Source organism: Drosophila teissieri, chromosome 2R (assembly GCF_016746235.2).
Source record: "Drosophila teissieri strain GT53w chromosome 2R, Prin_Dtei_1.1, whole genome shotgun sequence".
Taxonomy (NCBI): domain Eukaryota; kingdom Metazoa; phylum Arthropoda; class Insecta; order Diptera; family Drosophilidae; genus Drosophila; species Drosophila teissieri.
Window position 1 is genome coordinate 17,692,335 of NC_053030.1, and position 22,249 is coordinate 17,714,583.

The 22,249-nt window shown below is 45.7% G+C and overlaps 9 protein-coding genes and 2 non-coding genes across 12 annotated transcripts; 5 read left to right on the forward strand and 6 right to left on the reverse strand.

Moving 5' to 3' along the window:
* Positions 1 to 2: 2 nt before the first annotated feature.
* Positions 3 to 1,047, reverse strand: LOC122612308. The gene is made up of 3 exons (XM_043785826.1): positions 613 to 1,047; positions 197 to 415; positions 3 to 134 (listed from the first exon to the last, which is right to left on the reverse strand). Exons 1-3 carry the CDS (start codon positions 746 to 748, stop codon positions 40 to 42), a joined length of 450 nt encoding a protein of 149 aa, XP_043641761.1. The 5' UTR covers positions 749 to 1,047; the 3' UTR covers positions 3 to 39.
* Positions 1,048 to 1,473: 426 nt separating this feature from the next.
* LOC122613805 (slit homolog 3 protein) lies at positions 1,474 to 16,615 on the reverse strand. The gene is made up of 6 exons (XM_043788192.1): positions 15,951 to 16,615; positions 4,977 to 5,385; positions 3,050 to 4,237; positions 2,841 to 2,987; positions 2,690 to 2,775; positions 1,474 to 2,625 (listed from the first exon to the last, which is right to left on the reverse strand). Exons 1-6 carry the CDS (start codon positions 16,031 to 16,033, stop codon positions 2,043 to 2,045), a joined length of 2,496 nt encoding a protein of 831 aa, XP_043644127.1. The 5' UTR covers positions 16,034 to 16,615; the 3' UTR covers positions 1,474 to 2,042.
* On the forward strand, positions 4,369 to 4,440 carry Trnaw-cca. The gene has a single exon. It is a non-coding gene; the product is annotated as a tRNA-Trp (tRNA).
* Trnaw-cca lies at positions 4,645 to 4,716 on the reverse strand. The gene has a single exon. It is a non-coding gene; the product is annotated as a tRNA-Trp (tRNA).
* LOC122613807 (lysozyme) lies at positions 6,038 to 6,738 on the forward strand. The gene is made up of 4 exons (XM_043788194.1): positions 6,038 to 6,246; positions 6,323 to 6,411; positions 6,468 to 6,531; positions 6,605 to 6,738. Exons 1-4 carry the CDS (start codon positions 6,093 to 6,095, stop codon positions 6,736 to 6,738), a joined length of 441 nt encoding a protein of 146 aa, XP_043644129.1. The 5' UTR covers positions 6,038 to 6,092.
* LOC122613806 (lysozyme) lies at positions 7,446 to 9,449 on the forward strand. Its single transcript, XM_043788193.1, has 4 exons — positions 7,446 to 7,594; positions 8,688 to 8,846; positions 8,899 to 9,051; positions 9,222 to 9,449. The coding sequence occupies exons 1-4, from the start codon at positions 7,558 to 7,560 to the stop codon at positions 9,410 to 9,412; spliced, it is 540 nt and encodes a 179-aa protein (XP_043644128.1). The 5' UTR covers positions 7,446 to 7,557; the 3' UTR covers positions 9,413 to 9,449.
* Positions 16,616 to 17,128: 513 nt separating the features above from the next.
* LOC122613815 (DNA methyltransferase 1-associated protein 1) lies at positions 17,129 to 18,945 on the reverse strand. The gene is given in 6 exon segments (XM_043788201.1): positions 17,129 to 17,345; positions 17,416 to 17,570; positions 17,628 to 17,885; positions 17,888 to 18,216; positions 18,272 to 18,661; positions 18,723 to 18,945. Coding segments are annotated over 6 exon segments (1,299 nt in total). The 5' UTR covers positions 18,824 to 18,945; the 3' UTR covers positions 17,129 to 17,279.
* A 248-nt stretch (positions 18,946 to 19,193) lies between these two features.
* Positions 19,194 to 19,663, forward strand: LOC122613692 (DNA-directed RNA polymerase III subunit RPC10). The gene is made up of 2 exons (XM_043787997.1): positions 19,194 to 19,402; positions 19,478 to 19,663. The coding sequence occupies exons 1-2, from the start codon at positions 19,262 to 19,264 to the stop codon at positions 19,661 to 19,663; spliced, it is 327 nt and encodes a 108-aa protein (XP_043643932.1). The 5' UTR covers positions 19,194 to 19,261.
* LOC122613689 (yrdC domain-containing protein, mitochondrial) lies at positions 19,663 to 20,438 on the forward strand. Its single transcript, XM_043787993.1, has one exon. It carries the CDS (start codon positions 19,663 to 19,665, stop codon positions 20,416 to 20,418), a length of 756 nt encoding a protein of 251 aa, XP_043643928.1. The 3' UTR covers positions 20,419 to 20,438.
* A 34-nt stretch (positions 20,439 to 20,472) lies between these two features.
* LOC122613690 (mitochondrial inner membrane protease subunit 2) lies at positions 20,473 to 21,251 on the reverse strand. The gene is made up of 2 exons (XM_043787994.1): positions 21,110 to 21,251; positions 20,473 to 21,050 (listed from the first exon to the last, which is right to left on the reverse strand). The coding sequence occupies exons 1-2, from the start codon at positions 21,201 to 21,203 to the stop codon at positions 20,629 to 20,631; spliced, it is 516 nt and encodes a 171-aa protein (XP_043643929.1). The 5' UTR covers positions 21,204 to 21,251; the 3' UTR covers positions 20,473 to 20,628.
* A 111-nt stretch (positions 21,252 to 21,362) lies between these two features.
* On the reverse strand, positions 21,363 to 22,078 carry LOC122613691 (transcription factor MafG). Of its 2 annotated transcripts, none has more exons than XM_043787996.1 (2): positions 21,920 to 22,078; positions 21,363 to 21,857 (listed from the first exon to the last, which is right to left on the reverse strand). In XM_043787996.1, the coding sequence occupies exons 1-2, from the start codon at positions 21,950 to 21,952 to the stop codon at positions 21,492 to 21,494; spliced, it is 399 nt and encodes a 132-aa protein (XP_043643931.1). In that variant the 5' UTR covers positions 21,953 to 22,078; the 3' UTR covers positions 21,363 to 21,491. The 2 variants fall into 2 exon arrangements, with proteins under 2 accessions (XP_043643931.1, XP_043643930.1); XM_043787995.1 differs by having other exon boundaries at positions 21,363 to 21,872; positions 21,920 to 22,058.
* Positions 22,079 to 22,249: the final 171 nt, after the last annotated feature.

The following is a 22,249-nucleotide window of genomic DNA, read 5'->3' on the forward strand; positions in this document are numbered from 1 at the left end:
AGTACGCATATTTACAATTTGATAATCGGGTTAACTAGGCTATATTTCAGCATCGCTGATCTTGTGGTTGTTGTGGCGCACCTGTGGATACACCTGCGGCTGGCGCATTACCTCCTCGTAGGACGGCGGAGGTGCTTAAAATGCATTACATTTGCTTACTTACTGGCTGGAAAAAGGAAGAGGAATATAAACTTACCATTGATCACGTAGTCCTCGTCGTGCATGTAGGCAGGATTTATCACTGCATCCGTGGGATACGTCCGCTCGATGGTGCGCTCCTCCAGCGTAGACCGTTGCGAGCGGTGCGAGTAGCGCTGCAGATTCTCCGTGTTTTGGTGAAAATTGTTCATATAGTGATCCTCGCGTTCCACATCATCGTGCTGCAACTGGATAACGTGCACCGATGGTCGACGTTCTAACCAACAAACATACAATATATCAGTCACTTTAGCCATAATAATTCCATAATAATTTTAGCTAACTGATAACGTAATGAATTAGTAGTCTCAATTATTTCGGCTAATCTGATGGCACTAATGATTTTCTGGCCACCAAGTGCTATTGCTTTTCACACCATACAGTATTAAACGTGTAGTAAATGAAGCACCCTACCCGTATCGGCGATGGCATCGGTGTAGTTTTCGCCAAACCGAAATGGAGCGGCCAAGGACTTTTTGCACTTCAGGAACAAGACGATCAGTATCCAGCCCAGGATGAGAACCAGGTAGACAAATCCCAGCATGCTCATGTGAAGGCCGTTAATCCGACCCAGTGGGTCTGCGAGGCTGGACTTTGGCTTGACTGCTGCTCCTAGCGCTCCTCCACTGGGATTGACGAAAATCGATAAATGCTGTCACGTTGGCGTCGTCGTCGAGTGGTCATTGTTGTCGCCCGACGGCTGGCGCGGAACAACTGACCCAACTAGCCAGCCAGCTTGAAAAACGGAGCGACGCTGCCGAGGGACCGTCGCCATATCAGCGGATGGCCACAACAGAAACCGTGCGATGGAGAACGGAACACGGAGCACGGAGAACGGAGAATGGAGGATGGGGGCATTCACAGTCCAGCATTTTCCCTGTCAACTTTGATTTCTGGATAAGCATTAAAAATTCCGTATATGTCGATAAATTCAGCAATGATTGATAAGGAGCCACGCAGAGTACCCTGTATACATGCGCCCGTGGTGGAGTTGTGCTCCCCCGGGATACATGGCCGTGGGTGTGGGTGTGGATGTGGGATGTGGCCAGCTATGAGCTCATTTGAATGGAAATTAACTAATTCCGCTGATGGCGGCGGCTCTCTTCACCACGCATATGGATGTTCGTGCCATATATGACGTCATGGTTGTGGGGTTAATAGCCCACTTAGCATTATGCGGCCTTTTGGCTGTAACTTGCCCAAAAATAGAAGCCTGAAAAATTGCCCAACTGACCTTAGAAACCCCAATCCAATTGCAATTGCCTTTCATTTCTCATTTCACTTTTATTTACTTGATGTTATGTTTTTCTTTCCTACTGTGTGCTTTGAATTTGTTAATAAATTATTAAAGCCTTAATTGTAAAGGGCCATGACTTACGAGTTTCATTGCTAACATAAAGGAGGCGTAACACTAAGTTAACACTACTTCTGGATGGGACGTGAAGGGTCTTCGACTGAGGAATTAGTTACAGTAGAGGCCAAAAGCATAGGTAACCGATTCACAATGAAAATCAATATTATTAAAATTCTAGAAGAACCTTTGCATCTTTGAAATATATTTAATTTGGGATTTCACTTTACTTTAACTATACCCTTGGCCGCAACCGTAACTATTGCTTTGATATATGGGAATTCGGGGATGCGTATCGATTAGCTTATGGCACAAGTGGGTTAGTGTGGGCCAACTATTAGGATTAGTGCAGTGTGGCTTAGGTCTACGTAAATATATATATCCTTTACAACTACTCAAGAGTCGGTACAGTAGCTACTGTACTATCACATGGTTTATTGAGTGGGCAGGAGCAACATCCAGCATCCTGCTGCATCTTGATTTTTGTGCCGCCTCACAGGCTCGTCGTGGCCTGGAGCTTGAGGTAGCGCGTCCCATTCTCCGCATCCGCCAGGCGGGCTATGTGATCCGAGGCGGCGTAACAGGTGGTGGCCGTCGGAGTGCCCGGTCTGCTGTTATTGTTATTGTTGTGCATGCTGCTGCTGTTGCTGTCGATGCTATCGCCATTCCTGCCACCGCCTCCATTGCTGCCGCCAGTCTGCCGGATCCGTGTGGCTCCCCAGATCAGGACGAGCACGGAGGTGACCAGCACGCCAAGACCCAATCCGGGCAGGAAGCTCTTATTCAGCGAATCAATGACTGTGTAGCTGTGCAGCAAAGTCGATTGCTGCGTTTGTTGCGGCTGACTTCCTACCACCGAGTTGAAGCGCCGCTGATTCACCTGGTAATCCTCACCAGCTTCGTGCACCAGCTCGGGCTTCAGCTCATTGGCGGTATAGTAGGGACGTCGCTGGTACTGTCGGGATACGGGAACGGCGCCTGGACTGCTCCTCTCCAGCTGGGTGATGTTGGAGCAGCCGATGTTCAGTTCCGCCTCGGGCTTATTCTCCTGGATCATGACCAGACAAAAGCGATAGCTACACGGAAAACGCACAACATTAGTTATTTCATATGGTGGTTATTGGTCGGCGAACAACTCACCTTTCGCCTATTTCCAGGGAGGAACTGTCCGGCACTATGACGCTGACTGTGTTCTGGCCATTGACCACTTTGCTCTCGCAATGGATCTGCAAGGAATCACATTAGGGAATCAGAAAAGACACTTGGTGTTTGGTTTTTGCACACTACATACCGGTGAGTTGTCTATTAGAATTTCGTTGATGTGCTCCTCCTTATAAACAAAGATTGCATCGCACATGTAGTCTTTTTTGCTCAGATTGAGTAGCCAGGTAAGGATCAGTCCATAGTCCGTCGAAAAGTGCAGCTCATGTAGAATAATCTGTGATAGGAAGATGCTTTTGTTAGCCAATGAAGTAAAGAGTACAAAATAATAATACTGACCTCTTCGGACAAATCCTTGATGGGCGATGTCTGATTGGGCTTGGCCAACGTTTCCAGGTGCTGCATGATGTTGGCGTTATCCTTCTCCACGTTGTCCATGTCGCAGCTGAGCGTCTCCACGGGCACCTGGAGAAGCGGAGCTCCCTCCAGTCTCGGCGGCGTCACACAGGAGGCGCTCAGACTGGAATGGAGCTGCGACTCCTGCAGCCACTCGGCGAAGGGACGAATGCTGCAGTCACAGGACAGGGGATTCTCCTGCATCAGCAGGCTCTCCAGTTCCCTGGCTCCGTCCATGGCGTTTCTCGCCACAATCGAGATGTCATTGCCCGCCAATCGCAACTCCCGAAGAGATGGTAGCGGTGCTATCAAATCCGAGGTCAGTGCTCGCAGGAAGTTATGCGTAAGGTCCAGCACGGTCAAACGGGACAGATGTTGCAGCGAGGCACTGGAGATGGCCACGATGCCGTTGTAGCTCAGATCCAAACTGTCCAGGGCACCCAGCCCGAAGAAGGCGTGATCCTGCAGCACATCGATCTGGTTGTGACGCAGCGAGAGGCTCACCAGTCTCGAGAAATTGGCCAAAGCCTTGTTCTGAATGCTCTTGATCAGATTCCGATTAAGATTCAAGCTCTCGAGGTTCCTCATTCCGGGAAGCGTTTGCTCACTCAGTGGCCCATTCAGGTTATTGGCCTGCAGGTCCAGTTGTCGCAAACTGAGGCACTGACTCAGAGATCTCAAGCTTTGGGCATAGTCACCCAATCGATTCCCGCCCAGCTTCAGCACTTCCAGCTTTCGGAGATTTACAAACGTGCGCTGGGATATGCTTGAGATTTGGTTGTTGCTGAGCTCCAGGTAAACCAAGCTGGTCAAACCCACAAAGTCCGCCGTGCCCAGGGCCTTGATCTTGTTATTGGCCAGATCCAAACGCTCCAAGGCGCTCAGCGTGGACAAGGCGTTCCAGGGCACGCTCATCAGTGCGTTTCCGGGCAAACCGAGTGCCTGCAGAGGTCCACGAATGCCCAGGAAGGCGGACTTGTGCACCCGCTTGATCTCTCCGGACGAGATCACTAGCCCGTGAAGCGAGACGTTGTCGAAGATCTTCGCGTCGCTCAGGAAGGTCACGTTGCGTAGGGAACAGTCCAGCAGTGATATGGAGTAGGGAGAGGTACGTAGCCGGTCCGCCAGCAGCTAAAAAAGATAATATTATGTTAGTAAGATAGTTAAAAAAGGGGGTTCCTATCAACACATTACTAATATTAGTTACTTGTATTAGAAGATTATTTATTTATTAGGAGATATTTGGAAATCAAGCCCAACTGGACTCCGTGGCGCAACGGTAGCGCGTCTGACTCCAGATCAGAAGGTTGCGTGTTCAAATCACGTCGGGGTCAAAAGTCACATATTTTACAATGCCTTTAGAAAATATCTCAAGATTGCATGCATCCATCTAACCATCTACCTATCTTATAATAAAATGTATTGAAAATATCATATTTTGCACAGTCTTATGTAGAAAACATATATATTTTTTAAGTAAGAGATATATTAGAAATATGCTGGGTTTCTGCAAAAAAGTAGGCTCTGAGTCTCAACTTTGACCCCGACGTGATTTGAACACGCAACCTTCTGATCTGGAGTCAGACGCGCTACCGTTGCGCCACGGAGTCAATTGAATGCTGCACCACCTATATGTGATTTTAAATTAGGTAAATATAAGTATAAATCAAAAATATTATTAGAAATACTGATAAGATAGGTGCATTCGACTTCGAAATCACAGGTAAATATACAACTGAATTTTAAGATAGCACGTTAACTAAATACAATACGAATAAATCTCAATCCCCTTTTTTAACAGATTTCAACTTAACTTCAGAATTGTCTAACTTGAAAACATAAATCTAAAAAACTGCAAAGAATCTCTTACCATCAACCCGTGCAGATCAATGTTGCACCGAAGTGTGTGGGGCAGGTCGCATCCGCACTCGAGTTCCGCGTTCCGGGTGCCCGTGATGTTGGGGCACTTCCACTCCATGAGGGCATCGTCCACGGGCAGCGGCAGCGAGGACACCTGCTCCGCCTTGCGCTTCCTGGGCGAGCTCTTGTTCACATACTTTCCGGTTGTGGACTTGGACTTTCCCCTGGCGGAAACAAGGGCGGGAACCGCCGCCGCCGAAACTACATAGGCGGTGGGCGTGGTGGGCGAGGGTATGGGAGTGGGTGTGGTGCTGGTGGTGGTAGTGGTGGTGCTGGAACTGGTGGTGCTGTCCTCTAGCAGATCCTTGAGGTCATTGGCCGCTGCCAAAGTGCACAGCAGCAAGAGCATGAGAATTGGACTGTAAGTGGAAAAATGTTCATGGAAATTAGTGGGACGAGCATTGAAAAACGAAAAACACTTGGATGCTTGGCTGCCTGGCTGCTGGGCTGGGATGCACTTGCTCTGCTCGCACATGAACAGATCATGCGTTTTTAGGTCAAGCCGCAGTTGTCACTGACACTCTGACACACAAACACAAACACCCACACAGTGCATCTGTGTCCAGTATCCAGTGGATGCGTTTCGGGCTAAAGATTCCCATTGTTATCTCTGCAAGACAATTTGCCAATTTACAGCTTAACGCAATCAAAGCGATTTATTGAATGCACTGAGAGCTAAACTAGGCCGCTTTTTACTAATGCTTACGTACCTATAAAATATAAACTCATATATCTTAAGCACACAAACATGGATTTACTTTTAAGATAGCCAAAATTTGTACAAAAATTGTTTATATTGAAACTGGCGAGTAACCCTATTGATGAGAAACCCGCACAGTGTTTCCAAGTCACCAGTCCGCTTCCGAATGTCTCAGAAGAAAACAAAAGCTGCGTGCGAGGCTTTAAAAACCCAGATTTCGGGCGCTACGCATCCAGTGCCGTAGAAATAATTCCGCAGCAAAGTGCCCAGTGCTCGCAGTTGCCGCGGAGGGAAGCGCTCTAAAATCTCTTAAACCCCAAAGGATTAGCAGTGGTCCCCATCAGTCCAAATCCCACCCAACCCAACATGGCTAGTCACTTGCCCAAAGGTGGTGCGCTCGTCCTGGTGCTCAATCTTCTCCTGCTTTCGCAGTGGGAGACCGAGTCCAAGCTGCTGACACGTTGCCAACTGGCCAAGGAGCTGTTGCGTCATGACTTTCCCCGCAGTTATCTATCAAATTGTAAGTGATGCATCCCTAAGTAAATAAGGTGGCATATAAATTCCCATTTAATGGATATATTTTCGATTCCCCAAAGGGGTTTGCCTGGTGGAGGCGGAGAGTGGACGCAGTACATCCAAATCCATGCAGCTGCCCAACCAGAGCGTCAGCTATGGACTCTTCCAGGTGGGTCAACTCAAGTTCCTTATCAAATAGACAAATTGTAGAGCGCAATTTCGCAGATTAACAGCAAAAACTGGTGTCGCAAAGGTCGTCGTGGAGGAATCTGCAACATCAAATGCGAAGGTAAGTCCGCATTCCACAAAACACCCACACACAGTGTGCGGATAACTATGGTTTCCTCATCCGTCCGCTGCAGAGTTCCTCAACGATGAGATCTCGGATGACTCACGATGTGCCATGCAGATCTTCAACCGCCATGGATTTCAGGCCTGGCCCGGATGGATGAGCAAATGTCGTGGGCGCACGCTGCCCGATGTCTCGCGATGCTAGGACTGCACTTCGACTCGCTCTTAGCCTTAACTAACTCTACTCATAGCTGCTAAAGTTTCACATAAAGCCTAAGTTAATTCCTTTGAATAAGGTGTATTTATTTTCCGCATCGCGTGATGAAAGCATTTCCAGGAATTCCCGCTATCAGCTGCAACACGATGCTATCGCAAAATTGTGTGTTTTTCCCCTCAATCACCTTTGACAATATTCAAATATTAAATGGAATATTCTTTTTATAGGTGTATAAAGAGAATGGAATTTTTAATGAAAAAAACCAAATCAACTTTAATATCCCTATTAGTTTTAAAAGTTATTGTTCATAAATATCGGTTGCTTTTTATTTTCCTCTTAATCTTAAAGTAAACATAGTAGCTAGCTAGATCACTTGTATAAAACTCTGTAGAATCTTGTTGACTGGAATTCCACGCAGGTATAAGAGCATAAGTTTGGATCATTGAACTCAGGCTTCTTCGATCGCTGAATACTTTCACTCACAATTATTACGAAGGGTTTGGGAGTTATGGACCCATCGAAATCGCTCTCCGATTCTTGATATGTCAGAGAGTTCAGGTGGCATATCAACCGTGACAAGCGAGCACCTTATCAGCATTATCAGGCTCCGAGCAAATTCATTTCGTTGGTTTGGTGCTCCGCGATCGGCGATTTTGGGAGAGAACTAACTCGACTCGAAAGCGAAATGAGGCGCAATTGTATCTGAGAAATACTTGGGCGTTCAGTACTTAAACTCGGGTCAGCAGCGTAGCACCGGCGGACTAGCTTCTCATCGGATCCGATCGGGTGTGCAAATCATACGTACACATGTGTTTGAAAGCACGCCATCCCAAAACGAAACGCGGTAAGAAGACTCAGATACAGATACAAATACAGATACGGATACAGATACTCGTGCTTTCCTCACAAACTCGTTTCCTACTGCCGAGAACTCTGTTGTTCTGCGTTAATTGGGCAAACAAAGTAACAAACTGTTTGCTGAAGTAAAAGTGTTTTTGCCAGAGGAAGTAACTAGAACTAATTACTACATTTGCATGGAAATCTTTATAAAAAGTGAAACGTGTACAGTGGGTTTCCTATATGAAGGAGGATGCAAAACATCGTTGAATTTATTTCGCGTTTTTTTGGTTCTCGGTAACCTTGACTAGTTTAACTGTTTTGAATAAATCATACTTTTTATTATTTACATACGATTGTCATAATTTCCCTCACTTTTATGACTTGACTTATGCGTAATCAACATGTATGGAAGTTCTACTTAAACAAAAAAGTCAATTAAAATAAATACTGATTTATTGAAAAATTTATAATAAAAAAAAACAGGTAGTATACTCATATTAAACAAGAAATGATAATATAAATTTATTTTTTTGACGATTAACACAACAAGCAAACTAAAATATTTTGATAACTGAATATGTATAAGCTTTATAAATCTGTTTTACGTAAACAAACGTAATAGACATGTCTTAAGATAGAGTGACTGAAATATATATGTATACACCGATAAAGAAGTATAAAGATGCAAAAACATTCAAGACTTGCAAATCGGGTGGGAGTAAACAAATGATAATATATGATGATCATTTGTGAGTGCTCATCATGAGACATAATACTGTTTGGTGTTAAATATAAGAAACAGCATGGGAAACTGCGAAAAGCTACAGAACTGTGAAAGCATCTCCACTAAAAATGCCAGCTGGCCACTGATATTTCAACACTTTCAAAGATTGTTAAGTAATCAAAGCAAAATCAGATACATACGAGTATAGCTTTGAAATGGTAAGTGCGTATATAAAAGCCATTGATTTATACGAACAGCAGAACTCTTTGAACTGTTTGGGTGAGGAGTTAAGTATGTCCATAAATAATGAGGATCATACATAAAACGCAGCCAACTACCCTACAATGCAATCGATGTTTTCTTCTACTTTTAGATCTCTTAAACATGAAAACTCCTTGTTTATGGATAGTAACAGTGCTGATCCTACTGCAGCTGGGAATTGAGCAAGTGGAATCCAAAAAGTATCAGCGCTGCGAACTAACACGGGTTCTGGTGGAGAACTACAACTTCCACAAGTCTTTCATTTCCAACTGTAAGTGATTTCCAAGACGAAACGCATTGAATTAAGGAAGAATTTTTTTCAGGGATCTGTATGGTAGAGCACGAAAGTTACCTGGACACCACAAAAGTGACGAGGAAGGGAAACAAAAGCAAGAACTATGGACTCTTCCAAATCAACAGCAGGGATTATTGCACCGAAGGACGAAAAGGAGGGAAGTGCAACAAGAAATGTGAAGGTACGATAACATTATAGCAAGTTAAAAATTAATTTTGTAAGCAGCAGGAAGCAATAGCAACTATTCAATCAATACATTTTGATTTAGATACCCTATTTAAGTTTCATTATATATCGAAATATTGGTTCTTGTTTCCAAAACGAAGTTTACTAACCCCCGCTTTTTGGCAGACTTCTCCAATGATGACATAAGCGACGACATCGCCTGCGCCAGAATGATCCAGCAAGAGGAGGGCTTCAAGTACTGGAAGGGCTGGGATCGCTTCTGCCGCAATTCGCAGAATCTGCCCAATCTCGAAAAGGCTTGCCATCTGCGCGACCTGTCTCCAAAGCGATCAGCTCCTGGATTCATCTCGGGCTGAACACCTATATTTCTATGTGCTACTTGAACTTAAACGAAATGTGTACATGATGCTTTAATACATAAATGCTTTGCATAATTGTTCGGTCGGAGTTGCATTTCTTGGCTGATGCCCACACAGGGAGCTCGAATCGGAGACTGAGGGCTACCAAGTGGGCGACCTGGCATTTTGTTTGGGCGTTGGGATCTTGATGGCACTTTCCAATGACATCTGCGACTGCAACTGGGTGGTAATTGATAGTCTAGTGCTGCAGTGCAACAGACTGCAACCCGATACCATACCCATGTACTATATAGCATTCAAAGTCAATCATATCAAGTAGGGTTCTCGCCACTGCCCGGCGAACAATATCATTTTGCATTTCCGCTCAACAAAAGGCGGCGTTTCCGTTTCTGGCCAACAATTGCCAACGCACCGCAGGGCATCAGCATCGGATCATCAGGGAACCGTGCAAAGCCCAGGGCAAACAATAACAGGTGGAGGCTCAAAAATCAGAGCGTAACTTTGTACCACAATGGCCAAACATAACCAGAGGAAACACTGGCTCGCCGGTTCCATTAGAATGCGCTTTGCATATGTACGTGGTCAACATAAATCCGAGTTTTGCCGCTTAAATCGCACACCGAAAACAATAATCAGGATATTATTCGTAATGTGCAAGTAAATGGGAAATACTTGTCCTCAAATGGGTTTGAATAGGTGATAAAGCTATACTTGGCAACATGATAGGATATATATTATCTTAGTTGCTCTTTTTACTTAACTTCTTTGTGTGTAGTAAACAGTATATAAATATTTCTTTCTGTGCAGCGACGGCAAGTCAAGTGTTGTGTTGACCATTGCGTATACACCGGCAACATCCTCAACAATAAAAATATTTTAAAATGCAGCTCAGCACAACTCCACCTCTGTCACGCTAACTGGTCAACGATTCGAAACGTTTGAGTGCCTTTAATTTCCGCTGTCCCTCCACCTCCCCTCCCTCTCTCTTCAGTCAGATTCTGTTGGTTTCCTATCCGTCCTCAGTGTGGCTAATTATGCATAAAATGCCACGCCCCCCACACCGCCCACCTCCCTGCCATGATCGTGGAACCCGGAGATCCCATCGCGCTGACCTGTCGCCAGTGACTCAGCAGGAGTATTTGGCCACTGCCGCGGATCAAAACACATCCCATATCCGTCTGCCGAGATCCACGGGCCAACTAGCCGTCTGTTTGGCTACAGACTTAGCACGGACTCGCTAATCAAGCCGCCACAACCAGTTGAGCCCCTGCGACACCATCTCCACCTCCAAGTGTGCAGACTGAAGACGCCAGTTCGGGTTGATTGTTCATTTGGACCCAGAGCTGCCAGCTCCCACACATCCGCGACGCCTGTCAGCTGTAGGCGAATTCGAAATGCACTCTAAGAATCAATCGGGTTAGCTTGCCACTAATTTTTGATTGGGCTAAGCGGGATAAGCATAAGCATATTACAGCAGAATCCAATATTTGGTAAGCAACATTATGGCATAATTTAATGCCAAGCCACCATCCTAGCTGAGAAACCCGCTCGACTGCGAGTTCGAAATCTGCGCTGGTTGCTGTGTAGGCGCTGGGTTCATAGCGCCATCGTCATCAACATGGCCATTATCATCATCGGAGCCCCAAAACAGAGAGCTGAGCACCAGGAACAACTGAAGTGCGGCAAAGAGCCAGACCCAAAACTGACTGAAATTAAGGCACGTCAACGGAAATAAACCCTCTGGTATACACATGAGATGCTATAATGTGTATGCTATATGGTATATGGAATGGTATATGGGTGTAAGCACGGCCAAATGGTTGGAAATGGATTGCGTTGGTAACGGCATTGCAACGTTTTCTGTGGAACGGAACGCCTGTGCTGCCGCATGATGCTGCATGAAGATCGAGAGATACAGCCATATGATAATGATGCCGCGAAATGGGTGTGAGTGCAGCTGACTCTGAAAACATGCCGCAAACTTCGGAACTGATTGGAAATCTCAGTCATTTGCTGGCCGCGGATCGTAACAAAAAACGATTCTTATTTATTTTGCACATAATTTGTGGCTTAACTGGCACAGCAGCAATGTTATTATTTTGTTTCTTGTATTTATTTACCTCTCTCCATTACCAAACATTTTTCAGCTCCCAAAATGGCCAAAACATGCGATAAGCCAGCGAACAATTAAAAACGCGTTTTTCGTTAACTCGCCTTCTTTGGCAATAGATGGGAAAAAACTCGAAAAAAAAAGATTTTCAGTAATTGTAGGTAGGTAGATAACGAATGTTAGCTACTCTTTGAGCTTCGTAGTTAATTATACAGCTAAATGTTGATACAAAAAATAATTAATCTGATTTCTATTAGCTGATGGATATTTTCAAAATTTTCTACTTTCTAACATCCAATTTGGGTATGGAAAATGCATCGTAGAGCAACCTATATTTTTTTCGGTGCAGCAAAGTGTTTGACGACAGCTGCACTTGTGTTGCCTAATTATTTATTCGTTAAATATTTTATTTTTTAAGACTCTTTAACCGCAAACGAGCGAGCAGAAAAAACGGCAGCAACAACTGTTGCGGCCAGCAAATTGGGCAACATGTAGCTAATCATAATGACAGCAACATGTTGCATAGGCCAAAGGCGAAATTAGTAATTTGCTATTTTATTTTATTTTTATTTCTTTCCTATTTTATTTCGGCTTGGTTTGGGGCATATTGAATATCAACCTGCTGGGGCATTGTTCGAGTGTTGAAAGCGCATCGAAATGAGGCACACACTGAATGAGTGTGGTATGTGTGTGGCAAATGAAATTTATGCCTAGCATGAAAATAGTAAAAGTTGCTGCAAAAGCCAGCCAAAGGTCAAAATGTCACGCAAAAGTGGCAGCCACAGACGTGAGGTCTGAATAAATGAAAGAAATAAAATTGGAAAACCGAAACAGCTGCTTTCGAAACTCAAGTAGCCACACCAGCATCAACAATTGTGGTCTGCCTGGTATTTAGCATGCCGAAAAAGGGAAAATGAGTAGACACAAAAGGACAGGAAGCAGAAAACTCAAATTGTGCGGAGAAGCCCGCAAAAGGGATTTAATTGTGATGCCTATCCTGGTACCCTGGTACCCTGTTCCCAAATCCCATTCCCCTTTCAAGGACCCAGAAACGAGTCCCTCTAAATGACTAAGGAGTCCAGCGTCTCTCTATTAAGACGGAAACGGATGCTGTTGGCATTCGAACGAGGATCTCAAATATCAAGTTTCCATTCTTAATTATCAGTCAATATTCAAAAATTTGCACTCAAAGCTTTATCAGCCCTTTTATTTCTGTTTATTTGACATTCGTTTCATGCGGTGGCAAAAGCTGTCTGGTTTTAATCTGCTATAGATTGATAAAGTGAGGTTTACATATATATTTATATATATTATTACTTGCGCTGCCCGTTTAAATGTTGTGTACATGAAAGCTAATAAATCATCAAAGAAATTAATTTTTAGAAAGCTAAATTCATAAAAAATAGTACTTCTGCCCCACTGAACCCCATTCGAATATAGTTGAAGCACCAACAGCCTAAACAAATGTTTTCCTCCAGCAACATCTGTCTTAATGTGGGCTCGCTGGTATTTTCAAATAGCTGGTAATATTGTCAAAGCGAACTGCAAATCACAGGTCTGACAAACTTGTTTCAGTTGTAAGCGACAAAAAAGCAAGGAGGCAGGGGGCTAACAAAAGCAACAAATCCGAGAAATAAAATTAGTGAGTATTATTTTTTAAGAGTGGGCCGACGACAAGTCAACGGAAACGTGTGGGTGGCTGGCTGCTTGGCTGGTTGGCTGTCGTCTCTGGTTTTGGCTGTTTTTTGCTTTGCCGTTTTAGCCTTTGTTTGTCGAGCTGCCTGTGCTGGGCAAATTACTTTTTAATTGAACACACACGTGGGCAGCTGGTCGGCAAAGTGCCGAGACTCGAACAATTAACCAAATCGCGGACAAAGTAACCAATAAGTGACAGCAGTCGCTGCAAGTTGATTCTTTTGTTCGGCCAGATGAGGCCAATATGTGTAATAAAACAAAATGCTTAACAATAAAATAATATGGGTAATCCGTCGGTGGTAAAACAGTTGGCTGATCCGATCCAATCCGACCCGATTCGCAGCGAAGCGAGGCGATTTCCCCTGGGGCAAGGTAAACAAACCATTCGGAATGGCTTAAGCCGGGTTTTGTCCGCTTGCATTTTTATTTTATTTACCAAATCTTGCACTTTATGGCCCTCGCAGCCTGCGTCTGAACATGAACATGAATGAACTTGGAGCAGGCTGTGTTTAATTTAAATTAAATTGGATTTTTCGTTGCCTCGTTCTGGTCCAAAATGTTTTTAAATCCGAGTATGCCTGTTTTTTCGTTTTTTTTTCTCTTTTTTGGTTTGTATGCCATTTGCATATGAATATGGCCGACGGCAGCCGCTGCGAACAACTAAAAGCAATTTGAGCTCAAAATTTATGGACATTGTTTGGGTTCTGGTCCGAGCGCTCCTGCAGCTCATTTCACTTGCCTGTGGGTCATTTACTTAATGCTTATGAGAGCATTTATATATTCTTAACGTGAAACGATCGGCATACCATATAATAATCATCAGAAAGGACGGGAAGAAATCATTAAGTTCAAATTCATATTGCTTCAAAGTGAAGCACCAAGAATTACGCAGCCAATTTAAATTTGATGTGATTTAATTATAGCAAACAATTCTGCTTAATTTACATTAAGTGCAAGCGAAACTTAATTCAGTCAAAAATATAAATAGGTATAAATACTACGTACGTGCCACCCAAAGCCTGGGCCTCTTTTGTAACTTTCCTCGTAATTCCCCCGAAAAACTCCACATCCGAGACAACAACGTACCTAAGAAAACCAAGTTCACAGCCCACGCAAACCTCAGAAAGCCAGTTGAGACACGAGGAGGCCGCCAACGCATGTGCATAATGCTAAATCGACTGTTAATTGCGACATTTCGAAAGCCGTGACAAGTCGAGCCAAAACACACCGACTTTTAGAGACAGCAATCCAATAAAATGGAAATCGCTGCTGGCGTGATATTAAAACTGAATGAAAATGTTTGGGGAAAATATTGAAAGCGGACATGTCATGAAAATGAGCTCGAAATAAACTAAATTAAACATATTATGCGACATCAGTTGGCTGATAGATACCGCCGGAGATCTTGGTCTAGCCCACACCAAGAGCTGCCCACACACGAATGCAAATGCCAGACAGACCGAAGTTGTATGGCAAGAAATTGCTCGGATGCTGCGGAGGAGTATGCTAAGTGAATGGCTGTATAAGTTATGCATGCACTGCCAGAAAAACCAGCGAAACCCTTAGATCCTAACATACATTCTTAGTCAGCAGAGCATCATCATCTCTTCCCCTTTGTGTGCTGGTGCAGATGTGTGGACCCAAAAACATTAGCTCATTGTATCGTCAGATGACAGCGACACACTTTGAGCACAAAAAGTAAGTGGGCAGTAGGCAGCTGTCGTTGCGCTCCCATTGCCAAATTTGGCAACTGGTTGTGGAGCAACAGCACCAGCAGCAGCAGCAGCAGCAAGTAAGTAGCACAAATGTCTCTTATTTTATCTCTTTTCCTTGGCTATATATATATGTTTATATATATAATAAGATATATACATTTGTTGTCCCGCATCAAGCGGTCGCCCACGGTTGGCGAAACAAAAGACTTAGGCAACGAACTTGCCATGTCAAGCCAAGAAGAACAGAAACCGAGTGTGTGGATTCCAAAGCCCAAGCCAGGCGGCTAATGAGCCGCATGTAAAGCAGTAAAAAAATTATATAAACATTAATTATGAGCAATCTTTTTTTTTGTCTTCCCTCCGCTTTCGTTATTATTGTGGGCGTTCGAAAATGAAATGTAAATAAAAAAGTCTTTTCCTTTGCCTATTTCATTGTCGCCGTAAGTTGATCGCGAGCATCCAGAGCTGCCCGCTGTGAAAATGATGAGTTATATAAAATTAGAAGAGGATGGAGAAGCAACAACAAAGCGCTAATTGCGCGTAAACTGAGCGGGGAAAACAGTGGAGCCTCCGTGTGTGGGTTTCCTCGATTGTCTCTTTCCTCTCGAGCTCTCAAAATGCGTGGGCTTCTCAGGTGAATTGAGAAAACATTAGCCCGTGAAGTTATACGAAATTCGAGACTAACGCACACAACGGAAGTGCCATGCGTTGGGCGGCGTTAAATGACTTTTGAGCTGATCGAAATCATTATATCTCTGAATTTTAATACGAGTTTATTATGAGCCCGCAGCTGAATCAAGTTCACGATTAGCTTGCGTTCGAGTCCGCGGCTATTATTAAATTAAAAGGTGCTAATTTCTGTTAGAGAGAGTTTAAAAATTCGCCACAAAGTAATATGGTATTCAGACCAGGCCACTTTGATTTCTATCGCATAAATCGTTGTGGGCGTCTATTCGGAGCGACATAAATGTTTATTTGCCATCAAATTAACGCAGAGACCAGCGACAAGACTCACCTAAGCTTTGGCCGCATTATGGGCGAGGTCCTCTTTATCAGCGTGCGAAACTTAAACAGAGCGTTGGTGCCGGCAGCGTTCATAGAACAATAAACCGCATTAACCTGGCCGGGGCAACGTTTCCGTTTTCTACCTGATAACCAACGGACGCGTCTCGCCCTGTGCTCCAGAACGTTTGTGCTGAACTCAAAATGCGATAAAGATCTTTACGGTGCACTGACGACAATGCGATCGGTGGGCCGTCAGTTGACACCGCTGGAGTTCGGGCTCAAGCTGGACTTGCCGCTCACACAAACACACTCGCGCACACACGAAATTAAAATTTCATTCATGAAAAACGACTGCAAAGGGACTGCAGGCAGGTATGTACGAGTGTACGTATGTATTTATAGGTAACAATCAACAGAAAGAACCGGAAACGGATGCGTTGTTTGTCTTGCCCCCCGCCAGGATTCCCAGAGTTTTAGGCGACTGGGATAGGGACGATGATGATGATGATGACGCACAGGTAGCGCTTGGCGAGCAATTTCAATACCACCGACCGACGTCACCAACGACCACTTGAGTATTTGGTTAAATTAGCATTTTCACAGAGCCGTACTGCTCTTCGAGTTGCATGCGGCAAACACAGAAATGGTAGGAGCAATCAACAGCCACGAACTGGTCCCGACGACGTCTGAAACTCGACTGAGCGGCCTACGCTCAGGTAAGGCAGGTCGAGCCGACAACAGAATGATTTCATATGCGTTTTCCTCTCCGCTTCTCGTTTTTGTTTTTTTTTTTTTTTGGTTCGTCTGGGTGTTGTGTTTGCCTTCGCATTCGGTTCATTCACAAATACTGGTCCGATGAATGGACTGCCGCCTCCGCCTCTGCATCTACATCCGAATTGTGTGGGCAGGCACAAGGCATCAGGAATCGAGCATCGGGCATGAGACATCATGCATCGGGCATCGGGCATTGTCGAATCGAGCATGGCTCGGTACTCTTTTTCGGCTCGCCAAAGATCGCATACCGTGCTGTTGCTGGCCTAACCCAAATAAGAGCCACTAAGCGAGCATTTCTTAGCTGGAAAATAAATCAAGCAGTGGGGAAAAAGTTCTCACACTCGACATGGCATCTGCTTGGCCAACGTCGGCCGTGGGCTATTTGATTTTCACATTGAATGTGCCGCAAAACAATTTTCTTGTTTATCCATTTATTTCCCCATGCGGACTGGGAGTAGCGCAAATGCACAAATATGGACAGTGGAAAACGGGTTACAATGATTAGCACGCCGCACACACTTCGGCGTCTGGGGAATCTGAGTGGAAACGGGCCGCGTTAACTTAATTAATTTGTGCTATTGTCCAGGGCTTCGGTCTTGATGGGCACCAGTGAGGGCGGGATATTCAGTGTCTGCATTGATTAAGGGAAAACCAATTAGCCACCCTGGTTGAGATGCCATTACTGTAGTCTGGCGACTTACCTTGCCTGGACAGGCGGCTTCGTATTGGTGCTTGAGACTCTCCATTTCGTAGACGCAGGTGGACAGGGCGGTGCGAAGCTCGCAGAGCAACACCATATCGGAACGAAGCTCGTTGAAGGAGGTGCAAATGTCCTCCGTGGGCGGCGGAGCGGGATCTACAAAGAGAAAGCCAATTAGCGCCAGCTAGCGTGTCTTGAAACGCTTTGACTCACCAACTTTAAACTCCTGGATGGCCTGTTCGAGGGCCTTCACCTTGCGCTGGCCGATATTTGCCGGCAGCTTCATCTTTTGCGAGCGCAGAGAAACGCCGGAACCACGCAGGTCAGCGAACTTAATGCCGCTGCTACCGATCTCAATGGCATTCACCACCGAGTCCACCTTGGAGGGACGCGGCTGCTGGTGAACCTTCTTTTTGTGCAGCTTCTTCTCGTACTTTCGAGTGCTGGGCGTATTCGATGCGTGCTCGTTTGCTGATCCGCTTGCGAAATGAGCTTTTGCAGGTCCTGTGTCTTGCGCTCGCGTTCCTTTTTCCGCGCCTCGATCTTCTTCATCTCGTTGATAAGCATTTGCTCCTCCTCTACCTGTTGTGTCGTGCGTTTGAACAGCTTCTCCAGCTGCTCCTTGCGGCGCCGTTCGTGCTCGGCGTCATAAACAAATACTTTCTTCTCACTCGTTTGATTCTTGGCCTTAGCGAGCAGGGCTATCACCTCATAGTAACGTTCTTTGAGCTCCTCTACCGTTTTGGCACCATGTTGCTGACGATTCCAGCGATCTGCCATTACAATGAAGCGAAGATCGAAGCTGCAAAACAAATGGCTTATAATTCCAGCTATTAAATATGGATTGAGGAGTCTACCGTCTGGCCAGGTCGAATAGGTGATCTGTCTGCACCTTGCTCCAGTTATTGATATTGTTCCGCAAGTGGGCATTGTACTCCGTCATCGTGTACGAGGGCACCTCCAGCTGCTTGTTGAATTTGGCGAACGGATAGTCGGTGGAATTGTCGGTCACCCGTTTCCAGTGGTGAAAAACCGCTGAATCGTTGCGCGCTGGATTCGAGAAGGGCGCCCACTCCCACTTGCGCACCTTCTTCATTCCCAGGCGGGCCTTCGTCTGTTTATAGCCAGCTCCGATTCCCAGAGCGGTGTCCGTGGGCAGGAGGGGCGGAGCATCTTTCTTGTCTGTGTAGAGCAGGGCGAACACCTCCCTATGCATTCCCTCCGGTCGACGGGATGCATTCTTGGTCCTGACATGATTAAAAACCTTGTTAATTAAGGAACCGCACTCATGTGAATGCATTTGTTTACCGCTCAAAGTTCCGCTTCTTGGTGGCCAGAAAGGACTCCCTCGTCACCTCGGGCGTGTTGGCACGCTCCATGTCCAGAATATCGCGCACATCGGCCGACATGATGTATTACTTCTATTTAATAAGCAACTTTTACTCAAAAGTCTTGCAAAAATGGTTTATTTTGATAGTTTTTTGCAAAACGGAAAAAATTTCTTAAAAGATGCTATTAGTATGACCGTAAACAGGAAGACAGAAGATACGTACAATTTAACATAGAACATACCATAACTTGAAAGCCGGCATTTAGTATATGCTATTGGCGCCTGTAACACAATAAATGTATTAAATGAAAATTGCTAATAATTTAAACCATTTTTCCAAATGCCTTTTAAATTATTACAAATTTGTATTCACAAAACCTGCATAAACAAAACAATTTTAATGAATTTAAACCGCCTATTGAATTGGTATATTTCACCATCAATACGGTCACACTGAGGATTCAACGTGCTTAAATCAAATAAAACTAAACAACGCGGATTCGGATTCTCCGAAACTATGTTGTTTTTTTGCCCGTCGTGCGGAAATATATTGATTATCGAAGAGGACACTAATTGCCACCGCTTCACGTGCAACACCTGCCCGTACATATCGAAGATCAAGCGCAAGATCTCCGCAAAAACCTTTCCTCGCCTCAAGGTAAGATCGCTTCTACCTGGATGATGCAATTTGCTACGTGTTTTTGAAAATATCTCTAATGTTTTGTATTTGCAGGAGGTGGATCACGTTCTGGGCGGCAAGGCAGCGTGGGAAAACGTGGACTCCACGGACGCAGAGTGCCCGACGTGCAGCCATAAGCGGGCGTACTTCATGCAAATCCAGACGCGGTCGGCGGATGAGCCCATGACCACGTTCTACAAGTGCTGCAACCACGAGTGCAACCACACCTGGCGAGACTAATGCGCCGTCTTCAAACGCCCCTCCTTCGTCTTGTCCAGGCATCCAAACATCACCACACAACCAGCAGGATGCAGCAACAGGCGAGCGAGCTGCGGACTCCAGTGTGTCCGGTGGGAGACGAGGCTGCTCTTCAGTTGGCCCGTCAGTGCCTGCTGAGTGGACAGGTGATTGCCCTGCCCACCGATACCGTGTATGGCCTGGCCTGCGATGCCAATAACGAGACAGCCATCCAGCGGCTCTACGAGATTAAAGGCCGGGATGAGCACAAGCCCGTGGCCATCTGCGTACACAACATCGCTGCTTTGCGACGCTTTGGTCAGGCTGCCCATCTCAGCGACGAGCTGCTAACTCGTTTGCTCCCGGGCCCCCTGACCATTGTGATCGAGCGAACGGCCCAGCTGAGCAACAGGTTCCTTAATCCCAGCACCTCCAAGATCGGCATACGCATTCCGGACTTCAACTTCATGCGCGACCTGTGCGCCGTGTGGCATGAGCAGCCCCTGGCCCTGACCAGCGCCAATCGCTCCAGTGCACCCAGCAGTCTGCAGGTGTCCGAGTTCCGTTCACTTTGGCCCCAATTGGGAGCCGTCTTCGATGCCGGTCAAATCGGACTGACCGAGGAACGGCGACTGGCCTCCACAGTCATTGACCTGGCCACTCCGGGCTACTTTGAAGTTGTGCGGGCCGGTGTCGCTCTAAAGCCGACGCTCAGCCTAATGGAGGAGTTCGGCATCCGGGCGCGGAAAATACTTTAGTATAGAAGCTATCCAAATAAATTATTGTTTCATTTAAAAAGTAATCCAGTTTCTTTGGCTTTTAACTTTAATTTTTACTTTGGAACATCCTACTTTGCATCGCATGCGGGGAACACAACAATTGATTATAAAATATATGGTTATTTCTGTAAGTATTTACACAATTGGAACTATCTTGGGCGCAGGCTTTCCGCCAAGTAGATGGTCAGTCTAGTTGTAGTAGTTGCTGGTGTTCTTGGAGGCCTGTATGGGCCTCCTGCGCCTCGGCAGCTCGTTCTCCAACAATCGCCAGCGTTCCGGTGGCCACACGATGGCCACTGCCCGCGCGGACATCAGGCCGAGGGCGACGGGTCCAAAGGTATTGCTGTCCATGGAGTGACCGGTGTGGTCGCCTTCCACCCAACAATGGCCCTCTGGAACGCGAACGATCTCGTGCTTGTAGCCCAGCGTGGAGACCACGTCCCCCTGCAGCCCCACCACACGCTTGATAATCTTCTGGGCGGGATCCTTGGGTGAAATGAGCGATATTATGTCTCCGCGCTCCACCTGACTGTTGTGGGTGCCCCAGCGAAGAAGGAACACATAGTCCTTTTCATCCGGCACTGGATTGAGAGCGGGCTGCATGGAGATGCCTGTGGAAAGTCGTGGATGGGTTATCCACCCTAGAACGGATGAACTGCGGACGACTCACCATCCACCCTGGCCACATAGCCAACGCAGTCCAGGAAAGTGACGCCCAGGGGCAGGGCGTACAGCAAGGACTTGCCAAAGAAGCGAAATGCCATGGATGAACTGGTTGGAGCGTGGAGCTATCGAGATGAATACATAACCAGCCGTTTGCCGAGTTCCTTGTGCGTTCCGGATCTTTTGGCATTCGCAGCGAGCGCCGACACGGGTTTTGTTTATGCTAAATACAGGGTGCTTCAACGAACGCAATACAGGGCTTCTCGAGCAGATTACTTTTATTACAGAAGGGTATTTGCCAGCTATTGTACTTTAGTTACAGGTGTTTTCATTTGGGGTTTATTGAAATTTTGACAGAAACAGGAATGTGACTGGGCAAATCGTTTCGTTCAGCAGCCCTCTAGCTCGCTTGGAATGGGAATCTCGTTTTGGATGGCGAACTGCAACAGCGCCTTGTACTTGTTCTTCCAGTTGGAGACCTCACGGCGCACCTGCTCGTTGTCCTCGTGCATCTGCTCCAGTTCCGTCCACTCGTAGGACTTCTTAGTCTCCAGTTCGTCCTTTTGCTCGATTCTTTTGATGCGGCAACTGGCGGCGTATCCGCGATTCTTTAAAGTTCTCCGGCGTTGCTTCATCCGGACGATCTCCTCGCGGTTCAGACCACGCATCTTGAGGGTCCGATTGAGATCCCTAACCGAAATGCTCACCAAATCGTCATCGGTTATATCCGGAATGGGACACGGCGAAAGTGGGGCCTGAAAATCGCACTCCTATCAGGGTTTTCTTTCCTCTTTCATTATATTTTCAATGTACGTACCAGGGATGACTTTCTCTCACGCTTTGCTTCCATTTTTGCTGGCTATATTTTATTTTTACGGCTACTTTTACAATTTGCTAGATTTTTCTACCTTTTTTGCGTTGTTATTGTGCGTCTTCTTCTTCTCTACCTGCTGGTGGCCATTCACAGGGAATGTTTAAGAGTTGCCAGATAGACAGAAAGGCTATAGCGGGTAATTTAAACAAACTAAAGCTAACGTAAACCCTGTTTTAGGGTCTCTAACAACAAGTATGTATTTATATTATTAAATTATTTATAAAGTTTTATTACAAATAAAAGTTCATGAATAACAAAATGAGATTTATTTTA